The following is a 17804-nucleotide window of genomic DNA, read 5'->3' as shown; positions in this document are numbered from 1 at the left end:
CTTTTATGTACAGTGCATCGGCGATTTCTTGTAAAACTGATGAATTTTGTGCTTCTTTGTTAACAAACAAAAAAATTGCATCTTAAATTGCGATATTGAGCAAAAAAAAGTCACAATTAGGTTATTTTTCGACATCGTTCAGTCCTGCCTGTCACTATACGACAGTGGCATAGAAAGTCAATGCCGAGGACGTGTTTTTCACGGTTTTTAATAATCCAGGCATTCGATCCCGTTGACCTTTCGGGTCAAGAAGGGTCTGTAAACGGCTGGCACTCATTTTGAACTAAGTGGTGATAATCGCTTCAAGCATCGGCCCTCCAGATTTCAATTTCTGTTCAATAGCATATGATGCACAAATAGCGCAAATGACAAGGTCAGACCTTTCGCAACTCAGGTGGTCTTCTATGTCCGGCCCCCATCAATTCCACTGTCAAGTGTAAAGCCATGCACTTTGCTCGTAAGCGACCACATGATAGCAAAGACAGTGGAGGCTGGCCTAAGTTTAGCATTTCAAGCCCGAGCCTCCTCCTCCTCCTCCTCCGCCTCCTCCTTCCTCCCCCCCACCCCCCAACTCTGTACTTAAATTCTAAATCTTGAGCATTTACTGCTAAACCACCTGAAGCAAGCGCACGCGTGAGACGTACAAGGACAAATTCAATGATGGGTAAGCTCAACGACGCCCGGTTTTGCTTCTGTCCAAAATCCACTTGCAATCTTTTGACTTGTCCCCCCCACTCAGGGGACGCTGCCAAGGCGGGCCTCCGCAATGGCGTCGCCGTCCAGGCAGCGGAGCCGCTGCCCCCCTCGGAGGTGAAGATGGAGGAGAGGGGCCAGTGGAGCAACAAGGTGGAATTCATCCTGTCCGTTGCCGGATCCATCATCGGCCTGGGCAACATGTGGCGCTTCCCGTACCTCTGCTACAAGAACGGAGGAGGTAAGTGTTAAGAGAAGGTAGACCATACAAAACAAAGACCCTCATGCCCCCCCCCCAAGGGTTGTTTACGACACCTGCTGTTTTGTTTCAATGGAAATTAGTTCCCTTCTTCTCCGCATGCAAATGTCCTTTTAAAGAATTCATTTTTACACTTTTGGGGGAGAAGAGGGGGGGGGGGTGATTGCAGAAACGGCGTGTGCTCACTCTCCTCACTCTGCCTCCGCGGGGTGGCGGGGGTCAAAGGTCAGGGCCTCGCAGGGTCACACAGCTGTTGTTGCTCCTCGCTCTCACAGCAGCTGTCCCCGCCGAGAGGCGGGAATGTGAGCGCGCCGCCAAACATCCCGGGCCACCCATCGGGGCGAAAGAAGACCCATCCGGCTTAACTTTCAGTGAAAAGCGCTCAAATGGAAGCCCGAAATAAATGTGCGTCTGCTTTCTCCACTCTCCCTGAGGTGCCTTCCTCATCCCATACCTCATCTTCCTATTCGCCTGTGGCGTTCCCGTCTTCTTCCTGGAGACGGCCCTGGGCCAGTTCACCAGCCAGGGAGGCGTCACGTGCTGGAGAAAAATCAGCCCCTTGTTTGAAGGTACGTGTGCTACAAGGAGGGGGTCACTCCAAAAAAAAAAAGCAGTGTATGAGTAAATGTAATGGAACAGAGGCTATAAAATGTCTACACACCCCTTTTTATGATACTAAAAAAAAGAAATGAGACCAATATCAATCATTTCAAAATATGTTCCACCATTAAAAGTTTTCATCTACGTTGTATCGTACCATTAACATATTTTTAAATTTAGCGAGAGAATACATCTTGAAATTCCGCTACTGTGCTAATGGAGCCCAGAGTTCAAAGCAAACGCGGTGAAGCGGAATTTTGCCGTTATGCTGCACGGAAATGGAATCGGCTGCAAACAGAAGCAAAGTCAAAATGCTTTTAAAATCTGGCTTACAATTTTAAAGAATTCTTTTCTGTATCTTGTTCCCTGATCCCTATTCTTCAGGTCTTGGCTACGGCACCCAAGTGATAGTGACCCTGCTGAACTTCTACTACATCGTGGTCCTGGCTTGGGGCATGTTCTATCTGTCTTTCTCCTTCTCCTGGGACCTGCCGTGGTCTTCCTGCAACAACTCGTGGAACACGGGTAAAAAGGGGGTTGTCGGATGCGTGCGTTTCGTAGCAACGCTTTCCGAGTGACGAATTTCTTCCCCAGAAAACTGCGTGGAGTTCCAGAGGAGAAACGCATCCGTCAACCAAACCATCCCCCAAAACGCCACGTCTCCGGTCATGGAGTTCTGGGAGTGAGTTGTCAAGTTGTGACGCCGGAGCACACGTGCCACAGGTGAACGCTTTTCTTTTTGGTCTCGACAGGAGACGAGCGCTGAGGATCTCGCCGGGCATCGAGTTCATGGGCTCGCTCAACTGGGACATGGTCCTGTGTCTGCTCATCGCCTGGGTCATGTGCTACTTCTGCATCTGGAAGGGGGTCAAATCCACAGGAAAAGTGGGTGGGAAGTGGAAAAGTGTCCCTTTGATTTATTTAGGGTTGACGACACCGCTGGTGGCTTTTTTTTTCTTCTCCTCTTTGTCGATTTAGGTGGTCTACTTCACGGCAACCTTCCCCTATCTGATGCTTATCGTGCTGCTGGTGAGGGGACTCACCCTCCCTGGTGCAGGGATCGGGATTCAGTTTTACCTCTACCCTGATTTAGGACGTCTGGCAGACCCGCAGGTACCAAAACGCCGCACTTGATGCGAAACTTTGTGAGTCAAAAAAGCCAAACTAGAGGCTTTTAGTGTTGTGCCCCCTGCTGGCGAGGATGCACCAGATGCGGGTCCCCCGTGGCTCTGCGACAGGGAGAGGGGGGACCCGCTGCGTCCATCTGCGTTGGAAACCGGGACGGTAAACAGGAGAGCGTGTTGCGCACGGGCCTCGCATTTTTGCCCGGCCTGTTTTGAAACACTAGAAACTGCCGTGTTGTGTTTCTTGGAAGCTTGGTTTAATAATTATTCAAGTAAGCAAGACCAACATCATCCATCTGCAATCGTCAATGATTATGCATTGGCATCCTCTGGATTATGTAACCATTGCATGCCATGTTGCATTTTGTTTGCATTTTTTCCTACTTTTTAATGATTCGCACATTATCTTTTTTTTTTTTTTTTAAGGTATGGATGGATGCCGGCACCCAAATCTTCTTCTCCTATGCTATTTGCTTAGGCTCGTTGACAGCTCTAGGCAGCTATAACAAATACAACAACAACTGCTACAGGTAGGGCCCAATTTTGCCACTCATGTGTATCAACATCTGGTATGCAAAAAAAAAAAAAAAGCAAACATGAAGTAAATTGTCTGTGTTGCAGAGATTGCCTGGCCTTGTGCTTTCTAAACAGCGGGACCAGTTTTGTGGCTGGATTTGCAATTTTCTCCATTCTGGGCTTCATGTCTTATGAGCAGAATGTTCCCATCTCTGAGGTGGCTGAATCTGGTGAGGTTGATTAGCAACGCGGTGCCCCCCCCCCCCACCCACACATGTATTTATTAAAGCCCACTTTTATGAATTACTTAGCGCCAGTGAAAAGGAAAAAAAAGACAATTTTTAAAAAATACTGTCTGGAATGCGAGAGTAATTCATGACATTGATTGGTTGCCCGTCGCAGGCCCGGGTTTAGCCTTCATTGCTTACCCGCGTGCTGTGACCATGATGCCCTTCTCTCCCCTGTGGGCCGCTCTCTTCTTCATCATGATTGTTTTTCTTGGGCTGGACAGTCAGGTGAGATGATTTGACTCTGCCCTGTGAATTCATGAAAGGTTCCGCTGTCACGATTAAAGTTTATTTTATTTTATTTTTTTTTAGTTTGTGTGCGTGGAGAGCCTGGTGACCGCCATCGTCGACATGTACCCGGCCACCTTCCGCCGTAAAAACCGCCGGGAGCTTTTCCTCCTCGTTGTGGTCTTTCTCTCTTTCCTTGTGGGCCTCATTATGCTCATGGAGGTAGGGCTCGGAATGCAACATACAGCTCATAGTGCTGGGAGCCGCCTCTGCTGATGGTCAATATTAAAAAAAAAACATCTGCCTTGCCGAGCAAAAAAAACACCCAGCACAGCTGGAAGTGTCATTTTGTATTTAAGTTTAGCTTCAGTCTCTATGTTCTGATTTTGAATGTAGCTCTACCTAATAACCATGGATGACCGTTTTTATCGTACTTATTAAATGTGGCAGAATTCACAGAAGGTGCTTGATTCATGAAATGTCCCTGGGATTTCTGCTTGAAGTGAACATTTGTTGTTTTTCACAGGGTGGCATGTACGTCTTCCAGCTCTTTGATTACTACGCGGCTAGTGGCATGTGTCTTCTCTTTATGGGCCTCTTTGAGACTGTCTGCATTGCCTGGGTCTACGGTACGCTGCCATCACACGGCAAAGTATTGTAAGTTAAAAAAAAACAAAAAACTTTTGGTCCCCTCCCCCCCAAATGGGACTCTCCAGGTGCTGATCGCTTTTATGACAACATCGAAGACATGATCGGCTACCGTCCTGGGCCTTACATCAAGTACTGCTGGATGTTCTTCACCCCGGCCACGTGTATTGTGAGTTTCAACTTTACTGAGCTTGCGGCACAAAATACATGATGAGTTATGAGTTTCGTTGATCGTCCCCCCTCAGGGTACTTTTGCCTTCTCCCTCATTAAATACACTCCGCTAAAATACAACAACGAGTATGTGTATCCGTGGTGGGGCTACGCCATTGGCTGGCTACTGGCTCTCTCCTCCATGGTCTGCATCCCACTGTGGATGGCGTATAAGATCAGCACCACACAGGGAACGTTCAGGGAGGTAATGTACTTGGGTGTTTTCATAACGTATTAAAATACATACAGCGCATAGCGGCATCTCTTGATCGTTTCTTACAGCGCATCCAGCTGCTCATCACACCATCTGAGGACTTGCCCAAAACCAAAAGAGAGCAAGAGAGGTTGCTGGCCATTTTTGCCCCGGAGGAAGACGGCAGCAGGAATAAAAATGGCTACCATCCTGTGTTGGAGCAAGATTCAAACTTATGAAGCACAAGTGGAGCCACACGGGTGCATTTTGGTTCAGTTTTAAGAGCTGAATAGAATTAAAGTTGACAGTTGAATCACTAATAGCTTGCTTGGGAATGCAGCCCACGTAGCGCTATGCGGCTCTAAAGCCTTATTCGTATGATAATCATTGTATTATCATGAGGTGATTTGGCATATTTGTCCTTTGTATTTCCAAGTATGCAATTTTATTTTATGAAATTTGATGGAAATATGTAATGTCAACAAGATTTCTGTGCTCACTGTTGTAGAACGACGACGTCCATGAAGGTCTCTTATTTTATACTGTGACAAATTGTCTGTACAAAGAAATTTCAAAGTGTCTTTTCAAATAAACATGGAAAATCCAAGCTGGAAGCGCATTGATTTTTGTGACAGGAATGCACAACATGAGATATTGTAGTTTTGTGCCGTCCTTGAATGGTATTTTTTATGAGAGCAGTGTGCACTGGAAAAATAAATCGCAGTATGTGATTAGTTTGTTAGCTTGAAACCGTTTCTTTTTGGGTTAGGATAGTTGGTCCTACATGCAGGGAGAAGTGCATACAAGTTCAGGCGATGTCACATTTAGTTCTATTTTGTAAAATAAACATCAAATGACTCACTGTCAACATATTACAACCTAAACACTTGTCATCATTTTCAAAAAAGAAATGACACAACTTCAACATGACGTATGCGCTCCTTTCGAAATGATGCCGTTACTCCTTCCCGATTGGCTGAAAATTGCCGCGTCACTCCCTATTCGCGCACAACGCGCCTCTGAAACGCCTCCGCCGCTTTCCCCACCCCACCCATCATGCACCGCGGCATGACTGAGGAAAGATGGCGGAAGGAGGAGCGGCCGATCTGGAAACCCAGAGAGGAGAGGTCGCGGCACTGATGAAAACGCCACTAAAAAAGGGCGACACTTGGTAAGAGTTAGCTCGGAGGATTTTCAAGAGCGCCGCGAGGGCGCCGCTGTCCTCGGCCGCGACTGTCGACGTCACGAAAGCGGGGGAAAACACACCTGTCCCAATCAGGGAGCCAACTGACCACATTTTGAGTAACCCGAACTCAACTCGGTGCTAGCGATAAAAAACAATATTTCCCTCCTAAACGTTTAAATGGCGATTTCTGAAATCCACCCATGTTTAATGCTTGTTTACAGTCTCACCTAACAGTGATAACTGGTGTCAAATTGGACTTTTTGTCATCATTGCAGGTACCTGATAGACAGTCACTGGTTCAAACAGTGGAAGAAATATGTGGGATTTGACAGTTGGGACAAATATCAAATGGGAGACCAGAATGTCTACCCTGGACCGGTTGATAACGCCGGTCTTCTCCGAGGTAAGACAGTTGTTTATTTGTATCCCGAGACATTGAATTCACTCCATAAGAATAGAGGCATGGTTCTGGCAACTAGCAACAATCAGCTCAGAGGAGCACAAATAGCATTGTTAAACAGGTCTTTTTTTTTCTTTTTTTTTTCAAGGCTGATGGAATTCTCTGCGGCATACCTTCTTTGTGTTTTGTGCTTATTGTCAGCTTGCTTTGTCACTTCTCTTGTTTGTCGGGCCATTTTGCATACCTGCCTCTCACTTCTTACCTTACCTCTAGATAGGGATGTTCTGGCTATCAAGGAGCACCTCATCGATGAGCTTCACTACATCTTGGTTCCCACGGAGGGCTGGAATAAGCTGGTCAGCTGGTACGGGCTGACGGAGAGTCAAGAGCCAATTGCGCGCAAGGTATGACTTGGTGAAATTGTGTCGCATGATGGTGAAATAATATCCATCTCCTTCTGAGAATGTATCTGATAGCTTTTAAAATGGCTGGTCTTGTGTATTGTTCGTGTAAAAACACAATCAAGAAAATTTGGAAGCGTTCCCATGATACTAAATGTATCCTTTTAAAAAAAATTGATTTCAATACTATTTTCGCTAGGTGTGCAATTTATTTTTGTTTTTTTTGCTGGTTGTAGCAAACACCTGGAGATGTGTCGGCCAAAACAACTTGGCTATTGTCAGATGCCACCTGCACATTTGTCTAGTCATGCTATCATGGCTGCCGATATGTGCCCCCACCCCACCCCCACTTGTCCCCCCCCCCCTCCCTCTCTCCCATTGACCCTCCCATTCTGCCATGTATGCGCCGGGACGTATCGGGTGGCCGAAGGGTTTCTATTTTCAGGCAACGTTCTGGATGACTGAAAAGCGACATGGAGCGTGCTACGAGGCACAACATGCAGGAGGTTCATCATGCTTTTTATTTATCTCGTGCGCCTTGCGTGGACTCACCATTTCGTTTTTAGGGGCTTGGGAGGGGGGGTGACACACACACGAGGACTTCAGTCACGAGATTGCCGCGTCTTTTTAGCTAGCTTTTAACTTTAGCTTTTAACGATCATGTAGCTAGCACCGGCTACATGATCGTCCTCGTTTCGTTTGAAGCTCAGCGAGGCCTGCTGAGGTCACGTCGAATCCGAGTGGTGGTGAATATGAGCCGGTGTGTGTGTGTGTGTGGCTGTTGCAGTTCTGCTGGACGTTTGTACTTTGCGATTTTGAATTCAAGTGCGTTGTGCGGCGTTGAAATAAATAGGCTGTGAGCCCATAGCTGTTTCCACAAGGTGCTGCTAATTTCGGACTCGTGCTCTCGACCGCGCTCCACTCAGACGAGTGGCAGCCGTGTCGCCAACTCCGTTCCCTCCGAGAAATGACTTCAGAACACGATCTGACCCGACAAAGAAAGGGCGCTACTTGAGTTTGCGACACGGGGGGGGCTCAAATTCTAGTGTCACAGAATGCCGTTAAGATACTTGGAAGTACTAATTGGAGGCTTGTACATATGCCACGAGGGAAGGATGTCAACATCACACAAGTGCGCATTAAAATTGTCGCAATACTCTCACCCCCCCCCCCCCCCCCACCCCATACCCCCTGTGTCGCATATCTTTACAAGGTGGTGGAGCAAGGTATGTTTGTGAAGTACTACAAGGTGGAGGTGTACCTGACGGAGCTGAATCTCTGCGATGACAGCAACATGGATAACGTGATCACCAGGCGCTTTAGCAAGGCCGACACCATCGGTAAGTCCACCCGGAAGAAAAACTCTCCCACGTTACAGCAGTGAGTCAGTCCCCCCAATCTTAAGCGCCGATCCAAATTGCAGACCTAATAGAGAAAGAAATGCGAAAGGTCTTCAGCATCCCCGAAGAGAAGGAAACCAGACTTTGGAACCGCTACTTGAGCAACACCTTTGAGCCTCTCAACAAGCCCGACAGCACCATCCAAGATGCTGGCCTCTACCAAGGACAGGTAGTGTGACTTTTTTTTTTTTTTTTGCCCATGATGCTTAAGAAGTTATTTGTCACCGTGAAAAATGTATTTTTGGCCTTCACGGAAATTGTTTTGACTAATAGAGCTTTGTGAAAATCTGGAAATATTTTTTTTTTTGATCAACCCTCAGATAGCTTGCCCTGCATTTGCAATAGCAGCCGTAGGCTTTTAAAGAAAAAAAAAATTCCCTCCCACTTTTCCCCACCCGTCACCTCAGCTTGTTCCGTCGCGATGTCTCTTGCAGGTTCTCGTCATCGAGCAGAAGAACGAAGACGGCTCGTGGCCCCGAGGCTCGGACGCATCCAAGTGAGAGCAGTCCCGGCTTCTATTTTTGCTTGTGAACCCAAAAAGAAAAACTCTAACGGGGGTCCCCCTTGCACCTCACTCATCCTCCCTGCTTGATTTTGTCATTTCTCTTACATTCCCACTTAATTTTGGGTTCATCCAAGTTTGATTTATCCTACGCCTATCTGCCCCCCCCCTCTAACTCATGATCTATTCTTTCATCTTTTTTTTTGAAGGTCATCCGGCGCTTCCAATCTCTCTGCTTTGCCAAAGATCTCGCCTTCATCTCTTGCGAACAATCATAATGGCAGCTTCATCGGCAGGAAGTAAGACTTGCTAGTCGAGTTGTGTGGGTGTCGGCAGCGAGTTAGAGCGCACCGTTGTTGATCAGTTTTGCCAAACCTGTGATCAAATTTTTTTCACTGTCAGGCTGTGGATTAAGGGGGAGGGGGGCGGCGAAGGATGCACTTCCAATTGTTGGAGGTGACGGCAGGGAACAATATGATTGATTATTCCGCGAGTGGCCTCCTGGCGCCGCTGGGCGTCGTCGTCGGCACTTTCGTGATGACGCGTGTCCGCGCGTAGCCACGGCAAAGCACGGCAGGGGCACCCGAGTCAAAATCGGCGAATATCACGGCAGCTCTTCCCCTCGCCACCTCGAGCTCCAAGCTAAAATCAACACAATTTTGCAATCGCAGTAAAAAGAAAATATGTCACAAAACTGGTTTTGTGTTTCAGAGGTTGCATTGTTAATGCAGGGGTGAGGGAGGGGGGGTAGAAAAAAACAAACTTGTGGGCATTCTGGATTTTTGACATGTTGACATTTCACAGCCATGCAGCACATTCATTGATATCCAGTCCGTCATTTCGTGGCTGCTGACATCTTTTCCCTGGCAGCAGCGGGTCTTCTTTGGCGCCATTGTTTCTTCTAAATTATGCATGCGGCCTCTTTTTTGGGGGTGAGGGGGGGTACGTAATGGTCCAGCGTTGCATAACGCGCATCTATTCCACCCCCCTCCCCCCAACCTCGTGTCACTGTCATTTCTGCAACAGCTCTTCACTATGCTTTCTCTCGTCCCAGTGTGCTCATTGCCGCGCACGTTCTCGCAGGCAAGTGACCTTCAAAGTACTCTTTGTCTACTTTGCTCTTCACATGCGGCGGAAGCCCGGTGTCATAATTTTTTTTTTTTTAAAGGTCACTTTCTTCAGCTTGTCCTTGATTTTTTTTTTAAAAGCCCTCATGAGACAACCGCGGCATATCGAAGAGCGTTTGAATGCAAAGGCTTGTAAGAACATGCATCAATGTGCATTTACAGGGGGGGGGGGCATCGGTCTCATGAAATTTTGCAGCCTCAGCTGAATGCGGTGAATTGGCTGCCATCAAAGCACCTCGTAGTGTCCGCCCACATCCCCCCCCCCCTCATGCTCTCTCTCTTTCTCTGTGCACCTCGAGTTTCGGTAGCGATACTCTTGAGCATCCCTGCCGCTGCTATAAATATCTGCCGGTTGCAGTAGAGCGGCAGCGGCAGCAGGCAGGCCAGAGGGAGGTGCCGGAGACCAGACCACAGGACAGGTGGAGGAGATGCTAACAAGTGCGCCAAAAAGATGGCAGATGATTCGTTTTGAATCGAGGATTCACATCCAGGAGGCAAACTTGTTTTGACCTTTTTTTTTAGTTGTTGGCCCGCGGTAGACTTTGGGAGTCGTCCAATCAGGCGCTTAAAGACTCAATTCAAACGGAACTGCCAATGGCCGACGCCGGATTCCCATGAAGACCCGGCATCCGCTTTCCCCGGACTTAAACCCGAGCTCGTTCGCTTTCGTAGAGGCATGCGGGCCGGCGTAGGGGTTGAGATGTCATGCTCCTGTGTTGCTGGCGGTGCCTGAGGTCCGAAGCCGTAGAGTTGGACAGCAGGAGGGTGGACCCCCGCGCGCTCAGCTGCGAGGCCGGCGCCTCCGCCGCCATCTCGGCCGTTTCCCTCGACCGGCGGGAGCCCCAAACGAGCCACGCTGCCTCGCGGCCCCCTCAGAGGTCCGCTCGCTGCAGGCCTTCCTTTGATTTCAGCGCCCGGAAATGATCTCTCCGCGCTTAACCGTAGACGCAAACTGTGTGAGAATGCGTTTTCCGCGTTCATTTCTCGGCTCACGGAGACGAAACGCGTTTTTGCTTGTTCATTGCAGCGCCAAGAATTCAACCTTTAGCCTGCCGTCCTACCACAGCTACAGCAACAGTTACGACTACTCGGAGCAAAGTCGCCCGAGCGAGCACGCGGGCCTGTGCGGACTGTCGAACCTCGGCAACACTTGCTTCATGAACTCCGCCGTGCAGGTAACTTGCAAAAAAGGACAACGTGGCACTCGAAATGCAAATGAAGCCCATCCAACCCCCGTGACGCTCGTTGTCCTCCGCTGCTCTCGTGTCCCCTCTTAGTGTTTGAGCAATATCCCCCCCCTGACGGACTACTTCGTCAAAGACAAGTACACGAGTGAGCTGAACGAGGACAACCCGCTGGGCATGAAGGGGGAGATTGCCAGAGCCTACGCCGAGCTTATAAAGCAACTGTGGTCCTGCAAATACCGCTACGTTACGCCAAGGCCTTTCAAGGTTGAACCACACACACACACACACACACACACATGCGCAATAAAAAAAGAAAAAGAGCATTGCTGTTTTTTTTTTTTTTTTTTTTTTTGGGGTGTGTACTACTTGACATTGGTTTCCCGAACCTCGCGACAGACCGAAGTGGGCCGCTTTGCCCCTCAATTCTCAGGCTACCAGCAGCAGGATTCTCACGAGCTGCTGGCCTTTCTCCTGGACGGCCTTCACGAGGACTTGAACCGCATCAGGAAGAAGCCGTACATCCAGCTCAAGGATGCCAACGGCCGGCCCGATAAGGTGTGGGGGGGCGGGGGGGCATGCGCAGGTGGATCTCAACTTTGGGATCTTATCGGAGACGTGTTAAAATATTTCCCCGATAGGTGGTGGCCGAGGAGGCTTGGGAGAACCACATCAAGAGGAACGACTCCATAATCGTGGACATCTTTCATGGGCTTTTTAAGTCCACCTTGGTTTGTCCTGTGTGCTCCAAGGTTTCCGTGACCTTTGACCCTTTCTGTTACTTGACGCTGCCTCTCCCCATGAAGAAAGAGCGCACACTGGAGGTTTATCTAGTCAGACTGGATCCTCTGGCCAAACCCACACAGGTAACCTTGAGCGGCAGGCAAAGTCCAGCAACTCTCCTCAATATTCACGTCTGGATTTTGTTATTTTATTTTTTTCAGTACAAACTGACCGTGCCAAAGGTGGGCTACATCTCTGACCTGTGTACCTCCCTCTCCACTTTGTCCGGGGTGCCCGCTGAGAAGGTACGGACACTCCAAGGTCAAGGCGAGCGGCGTGCGTCTCTTCAAACTCATTCAGTGGCGGCCATTTTAAGACCCGACCACATTATTTTTATTATTATTTTTTTTTATAGACGTACGTGGGATTGAACATGAAAAGGCGTCCTTGGCGTTGAATGAGTTAAGCGCTTGCCACATTAAAAGGCGGGCTCGTTTCCACTGTCCCGAGAAGACATTTAATCTTTTAAAGTCTCCTTGAGCCTCAGTAGCACATCGGGCCACGTTTTGCCCTTTTTGTTATTGAACCAGAAAGTGCTCTCGGTAGGACGCGGGCCTCTGCCAAGGATGAATCATCCTAATTTGGCACCAAATTGCACATTTTGTTGGCGAGAAAAAAAAAAAGCCTCGTCATGTCACAACGTTGCCACAAATGCAATGAAAGTCCTGGATCTGGACCAAAGTCTAAACTAAATCCGCCTCGGCTCATGTTCTATCCCGCCACGCAAGGTTGCGCGCTGGAAACGAGTCGCAACAACCAAACGAGCGTCGACGCTTGACTTTTCTTCACATATCGCGCGGTCGTAACTCCTCCCGTGTTCCCCCGCCGACACTCCCTCCCGCCCCTAGATGATCGTAACGGACATCTACAGACACCGTTTCCACCGGATCTTTGCCACCAACGACAACCTGACCAGCATCATGGAGAGCGACGATATCTACGCGTGAGTGTCTGGAGATATAACCGGGGACCACCAGTCCAGTCCTGAAAAATGAATCAAGGGACACGCTACGTTCGACGCCTCTGCAGGTTTGAAGTGGCCGTCAACAGAGCGGAGGACACGGAGCACGTCGTGATTCCCGTGCACCTGAAGGAAAAACAGTCGGGATACAACCAGAGCAACTCGCCACTGTTCGGGCAGCCTTTCCTCATCGCCGTGCCCAGGACGCTCAACGAGGACAAACTCTACAACATGCTGCTCCTGCGCCTTTGGTGCGTTCCTACGCCTGTTGTCTTAACGCGGCGTCACGTCAAGAATTTCCTCACCAGCATAAAATCTCATCCGCCAGCCGCTTTGTGAGATCCACTCTGGCGGAGGATGACCGCGACTGCGGAGACGCCCGGTCAAGCAAACCACACGCGGTCAACGGCAACGCTAGCAACGGCGTATTGGAGGAGGGGTCGCCGAGTGAGTCTCCGAGTCCAACCGTCCTTCCCCCCCCCCCCCCCCCCCCCCCCCCCGCGCCGTCTTCATTACAAATGTTTCTTCCTCCAGGCGCGATGGAAACCGACGAGCAGGACGACGAGTCCAGTCAGGATCAAGAGCTGCCCTCCGAGAACGAGCACAGCCAATCCGAGGACTCGGTGGGCGGGGACAACGAGCTGGAGAACGGCACGGCGGCCCCGCGGAACTCCGCCGAAGGCCAGCGGAGCGCCGGGCGCGGCAAAAAGAGACTCTTCACCTTCCAGCTCAACAACGCGGAAAAGACGGCGGACTTGTCGCTCGCCAAGGAGGACGGCGGGCAGATCCGCTTCGATGACGGACACTTGCGGCTCAATGGTCGGGCGTGCGCGGAGGCGTGGCTTCGATTAAGCTTCCGCTCGCGTTTCGTAATTTACTCATTGAAGTCTGTCCCTCCTCTTCCAGAACGGTCTTATCTCTCTTTGGATTGGGAACCCGAGATGAAGAAAAAGTACTTTGACAGCATGGCTGTTGAGGTAATCGCAATCGGCGAAAACCCGACGTACGTTATCCGACTGTTATTTGCTCGCGGCAAAGTTCCCGGTATGCCTGTCGGGATTCTGGGCCCGTAACCCGTTTGGCAAACGTTGGCAGGCGCAGGCGTCTTTTTTTTTTTTTTTTTTACCAGTCCGACATGTCCATTTTCTGCAGGACTTTGACAGGCACGAGAGCATGGAGTCCAAACCCCAGAAGAAGGCCTACTTCAAGCTCAAGGACTGCATCGAACTGTTCACCACCAAGGAGAAGCTGGGAGCCGAGGACCCTTGGTCAGCGCGCCATCTTTGTTCCCGTCAGCTTTGACTTTGGAGAGTCCCCCCTTGCTGGAATATTCCCGAGATGAAACGCTTGAAATGCCGTGCGTCTCTCCCAGGTACTGCCCCAACTGTAAGCGGCACCAGCAGGCCACCAAGAAGCTGGACTTGTGGTCTCTGCCTCCAGTGCTTGTGGTCCATCTGAAAAGGTTCTCCTACAGTCGCTACATGAGGGATAAGCTGGACTCCCTCGTCGACTTCCCGCTCAGGTAGACGTCGTTCATTTGGCCGACGCTTCGTCTTCGGGCCCGATGCTTGACGCCCCCCCCAACCCCCCACCATGCGCTGTCCCGCCAGCGATCTGGACATGTCGGAGTTCCTGATTAACCCCAACAGCGGACCGTGTCGCTACGACCTCATCGCCGTGTCCAACCACTACGGCGGCATGGGCGGGGGCCACTGTAAGCGTCGCTTCTCCGCACGGGCCGTCCCACATGTGAAAACCGTTTTGTAAGCGCATTTTGACCGCCGCGCGCGGTTTTAACGGGTGCCGTTTTCTCCCCGCCGCCCAGATACGGCTTACGCCAAGAACGCGGATGATGGAAAGTGGTACAACTTTGACGACAGCAGCGTGTCGCCCACCGGCGAGAATCAAATCGTGGTGAGTCTGCTCATGCCTGTCGGTGTGCTAACGTGAGCACACTGACATGGCGTCACACACGTTTTCAAGTGGGCGGCCACTTTTTATATGACTTTCCCAAAAAAAAAAAAAAAAACTTCAGGCGGTGGCGTCGCGAATTTTGAACCACGTGGTCGCAGTAGATGGTGATATGCACATGGCTCCACTGTGCTCATGTCCAGTCCAAAGCGGGCTACGTGCTCTTCTACCAGCGCCAGGATACCGTCAAAGGCACCGGCTACTTTGCTCTTGACCGGGAGGAGGAAGAAGAAGAAGAGGAGGAGGAGGAGGATGATGATGAAGAAGAGGAGGAAGAAGTGGAGGCCGATGAGGAGAATGAAGCGAGACGCAGCACTTCCTCAGTTCGGGGCGCAGCCTCTCCCGCCGCCACCGTAGCGAGCGACGACCCCAACGAAAACCGGTGCGGTAAGAGCGACGACGAGTCGGAAAACGAGGAGGGAGAGGAAGCGGCCGGTCGGGACGTTACCATGAGCACCAACTGACGAGCGATGTCGCAAACGATCGCAGCGAGCGAGCGAGAAGAGCCGAGAGAGATGGGAATCTGTCCCATCCAAAGCCATATGGACGCGCGGCGTGGCAAGCCGGCGCCATCGGGGGGGGGGCCCACCCAGGTGGGGGCCAAAGTCGGCGCGGCGTTGGCGGTACGCTGAGAATTCGGAGCCCTGGTTTGTGGCCGAATCACTGTTTGTGTGTGTGCGCGTGAGTGCGTGTCACCTGTTGCTTTTTGTGTGTATCACGAGGAGTTTGCGGCCGTTTGGATTCGGATTCCCACGGCGAGCGTTTTATATCTCGGAGAGACTTCGAGTTACGATTTTAGTATGTTTAGTTTGTACATATTTTTAAAAACACTCGGCGCTCTGTTGTCATTCTGCGCTGAGGCATCTTGTACTTGCACAGTCACCAACGATACGCTTTTTTTTTTTTTAATTTAATATTGCCAAACACTGCAGTTGTTCAGAGATGAATGTGAAGTGACTTTTCTCTGATGAACCCCAACATGTCTGCCTTGGTCACACATCTCAAGTCTGGACGCTTCTTGGATTTTTTTTATTTAGTAAAAAAAAAAAAAATTAATCATAAAATGCCAAACTTGTGAAGAGCTTTGGTCTGCTGCTCTTTTGCTGTGACCTTGGTTTCATGTCCAGCTTTCTTTGGCGCCCCCTGTTGGCCGATTATCACCTCCTCCCATCTTTTGTGCTCAATTAAGACCTTCCAAAATGAGGTGCCACAATACCTCCAAATCATCAAGAAGCGGTGTCTTTAATAGCCCGCTCTGCATTTTAGCGTGAGCTCCATCTTCTTCGATCATGACAAAAGTGTGTACTCAGCCTTAAATCTTAAATCTCACACACTTCCCCGCCCGCCTGCCCCGTTTTTTATTTTTATTTTTTGCATGGGCCCTTTAAACACACTTGAATGTCAACATAGTTTAAGGTCTGTTTGTCATGTCCCGGCCATATTTTCTCCTTTGTTATTTAACTTTATTTTTTTTAATGTAATCCACAGGAGGGCCAGAATGTATGCACAGTGAGCACTGACCACACGTACAGTATGTGATTGCCTTTTTTTTTTTTTTAAACCTCTCTAGATTTTCAAAAGGGCCACCTTTTTGGTTTTTTTTTTCTTTTCTGGTTTGATTCGATGTGAGGGTGACGGCTTCTCCCGCCTTAGTTGAGCTTTGAGGGTGAGTTTGGGGTTAAAAAGACCCTTTCAGCATTCGGAATCATGATCAAGTTGAGTTCTTTTGTGGGAGATTGTTGCAGGATATTCCTCCACCGGCGATGGATTTATTCTCCATGGTGGAGTGTGGCTATTTTTTTTTTTTTCTCAGCTGACGACCCTTTACTTTTTTTTTTTTAAAGCATCTCCGTGCTTCGAACCTTGCTTTTCAAAAGAGACCCCTGCAATGGACTTGTACTGTACATAAGAGTTCACTCTATGAGTGCAGATTTGATAAAGTTTATTTATATGTAAGGATTTAAGAAGGAAGCATATTTAAAATCCTGGCAAGATTGGGAACGGACACGGTGAGCTGGTGGTGCCTGTGCTCTTGTCAGGGAGGGATTTCTTTTTCTTTTTTAAATAAAAGGATAGCTTTGTTGTTTTGGGGGACTTTGTTTTGTACAAAAGAAATAATCCAGTCATCCGTTGCATGATAAGGGGTTTCCAGGTTTGGCTGCACTTGAGTTCACTTGGGTTTACATTTTTTGAAATGTGCACGTGTATTTATACACAATCTTCAATAAAGTTGTGCAAAGTTTTCCAGGGCCTTTTCTTCACCTGTCCGCGGGACGTGTCTGGCGTGTGTGCAAGTGGCAAAAAAAGAATCGCAGACGGACCGTCGTTTACTGCTGGTTTAAAAGTAAGGCAAGGAAACCTTTTTTTGTTTTTTTAAATTCATACCACCCCTCGCAAAACAATAGCATTGCACAATTAAAATGTATTATTTTGGGGTTACTTATGGAGGAACCTTATACAAAAGGTACAGTCGACATTCACAAAGCAGGAAAATCACGACGCCACTTCAATCCCCACTTGTGGCCTTTTTTTTTTTTTTGTTGCTAGAAGTAGAATCCCTGCCCAAAAAAAAAAGCATTTACATTCATCTAATGGACAGAAATAAAGGCTGAATGACAAGTCAAGCGAGGATGAACATTCAACACAAGCCCTGGCTTGATCAGACGATACAGTAACACGCTTTGGATGGTCAACAACGGCACGCAAAGTGCAGAATATGAATTCTAATCAAACACGTTTCTCGTGGAATGTACAGGAGGAAAGATGCGGGTAGCCGATAAAATTTCAGGACGCTGAACTTCCTCAATTTCCCTCTGCACATCTTTTAGATTCACAACGATGCATGCACAAAACAGGCTTTTTTTTTTTCCTCCTCTCGACTCAGTGAAGTGACGCAGGTCGAATTAAAGTGCAATTAAGTCGTTTTCTTTGCCGGTGCGTTCAGCCAACTTGACACATAACATGATCCTCATTTTCAGGGAACTGTTGATGCTTTCAGGGACGGACGGCAGTTACCACAGTGGACAGCTTATCGCATTTTCAGGTTACCGGGTGCATGGAAAAACATTAAGCCGCTGTTGAGTTTTACCAGGATGCTTCAATAAGAAAGGAAGTCCTTGAAAGCTACACT

At 49.1% G+C, this 17804-nt stretch overlaps 2 protein-coding genes across 8 annotated transcripts; both read left to right on the top strand.

Annotated features, from left to right (window-relative positions):
• The first annotated feature begins 76 nt into the window (after positions 1-76).
• Positions 77-5366, top strand: LOC127593717 (sodium- and chloride-dependent GABA transporter 2-like). The gene is made up of 15 exons (XM_052055333.1): positions 77-664; positions 740-934; positions 1387-1521; positions 1937-2077; positions 2147-2234; positions 2305-2437; positions 2531-2665; positions 3103-3206; positions 3298-3422; positions 3595-3707; positions 3792-3929; positions 4234-4336; positions 4424-4524; positions 4601-4771; positions 4849-5366. The coding sequence occupies exons 1-15, from the start codon at positions 658-660 to the stop codon at positions 4996-4998; spliced, it is 1839 nt and encodes a 612-aa protein (XP_051911293.1). The 5' UTR covers positions 77-657; the 3' UTR covers positions 4999-5366.
• Positions 5367-5776: 410 nt separating this feature from the next.
• LOC127593710 (ubiquitin carboxyl-terminal hydrolase 15-like) lies at positions 5777-17255 on the top strand. Of its 7 annotated transcripts, XM_052055317.1 has the most exons (22): positions 5777-5930; positions 6221-6348; positions 6619-6749; positions 7960-8086; positions 8170-8315; positions 8581-8642; positions 8858-8947; positions 10803-10950; positions 11053-11226; positions 11359-11517; positions 11601-11825; positions 11904-11987; positions 12591-12685; positions 12772-12954; positions 13032-13150; positions 13238-13522; positions 13610-13680; positions 13856-13971; positions 14076-14225; positions 14314-14417; positions 14529-14617; positions 14818-17255. In XM_052055317.1, exons 1-22 carry the CDS (start codon positions 5842-5844, stop codon positions 15136-15138), a joined length of 3096 nt encoding a protein of 1031 aa, XP_051911277.1. In that variant the 5' UTR covers positions 5777-5841; the 3' UTR covers positions 15139-17255. The 7 variants fall into 7 exon arrangements, 6 of the variants coding, with proteins under 6 accessions (XP_051911277.1, XP_051911278.1, XP_051911274.1 ...); XM_052055318.1 differs by lacking the exon at positions 8858-8947; XM_052055314.1 differs by having other exon boundaries at positions 13032-13522.
• The last annotated feature ends 549 nt before the right edge of the window (positions 17256-17804 follow it).

This window comes from Hippocampus zosterae, chromosome 21 (genome assembly GCF_025434085.1).
Source record: "Hippocampus zosterae strain Florida chromosome 21, ASM2543408v3, whole genome shotgun sequence".
In the NCBI taxonomy this organism is placed as follows: domain Eukaryota; kingdom Metazoa; phylum Chordata; class Actinopteri; order Syngnathiformes; family Syngnathidae; genus Hippocampus; species Hippocampus zosterae.
The sequence above is the reverse complement of the archived record's forward strand: the minus strand, read 5'-3'. Positions and strand labels throughout refer to the sequence as shown.

Excerpts from the sequence above, each read along its gene's own strand:
- LOC127593717 (XM_052055333.1), top strand. Across the intron at positions 2,078-2,146 it reads CAACAACTCGTGGAACACGG|AAAACTGCGTGGAGTTCCAG; the intron begins GTAAAAAGGGGG and ends TTTCTTCCCCAG. Across the intron at positions 2,438-2,530 it reads GGGTCAAATCCACAGGAAAA|GTGGTCTACTTCACGGCAAC; the intron begins GTGGGTGGGAAG and ends TTGTCGATTTAG.
- LOC127593710 (XM_052055313.1), top strand. The coding sequence starts at position 5,842 with ATGGCGGAAGGAGGAGCGGCCGATCTGGAAACCCAGAGAGGAGAGGTC. Across the intron at positions 8,948-10,802 it reads GGCAGCTTCATCGGCAGGAA|CGCCAAGAATTCAACCTTTA; the intron begins GTAAGACTTGCT and ends TGTTCATTGCAG. Across the intron at positions 13,523-13,609 it reads CGGACACTTGCGGCTCAATG|AACGGTCTTATCTCTCTTTG; the intron begins GTCGGGCGTGCG and ends CTCCTCTTCCAG.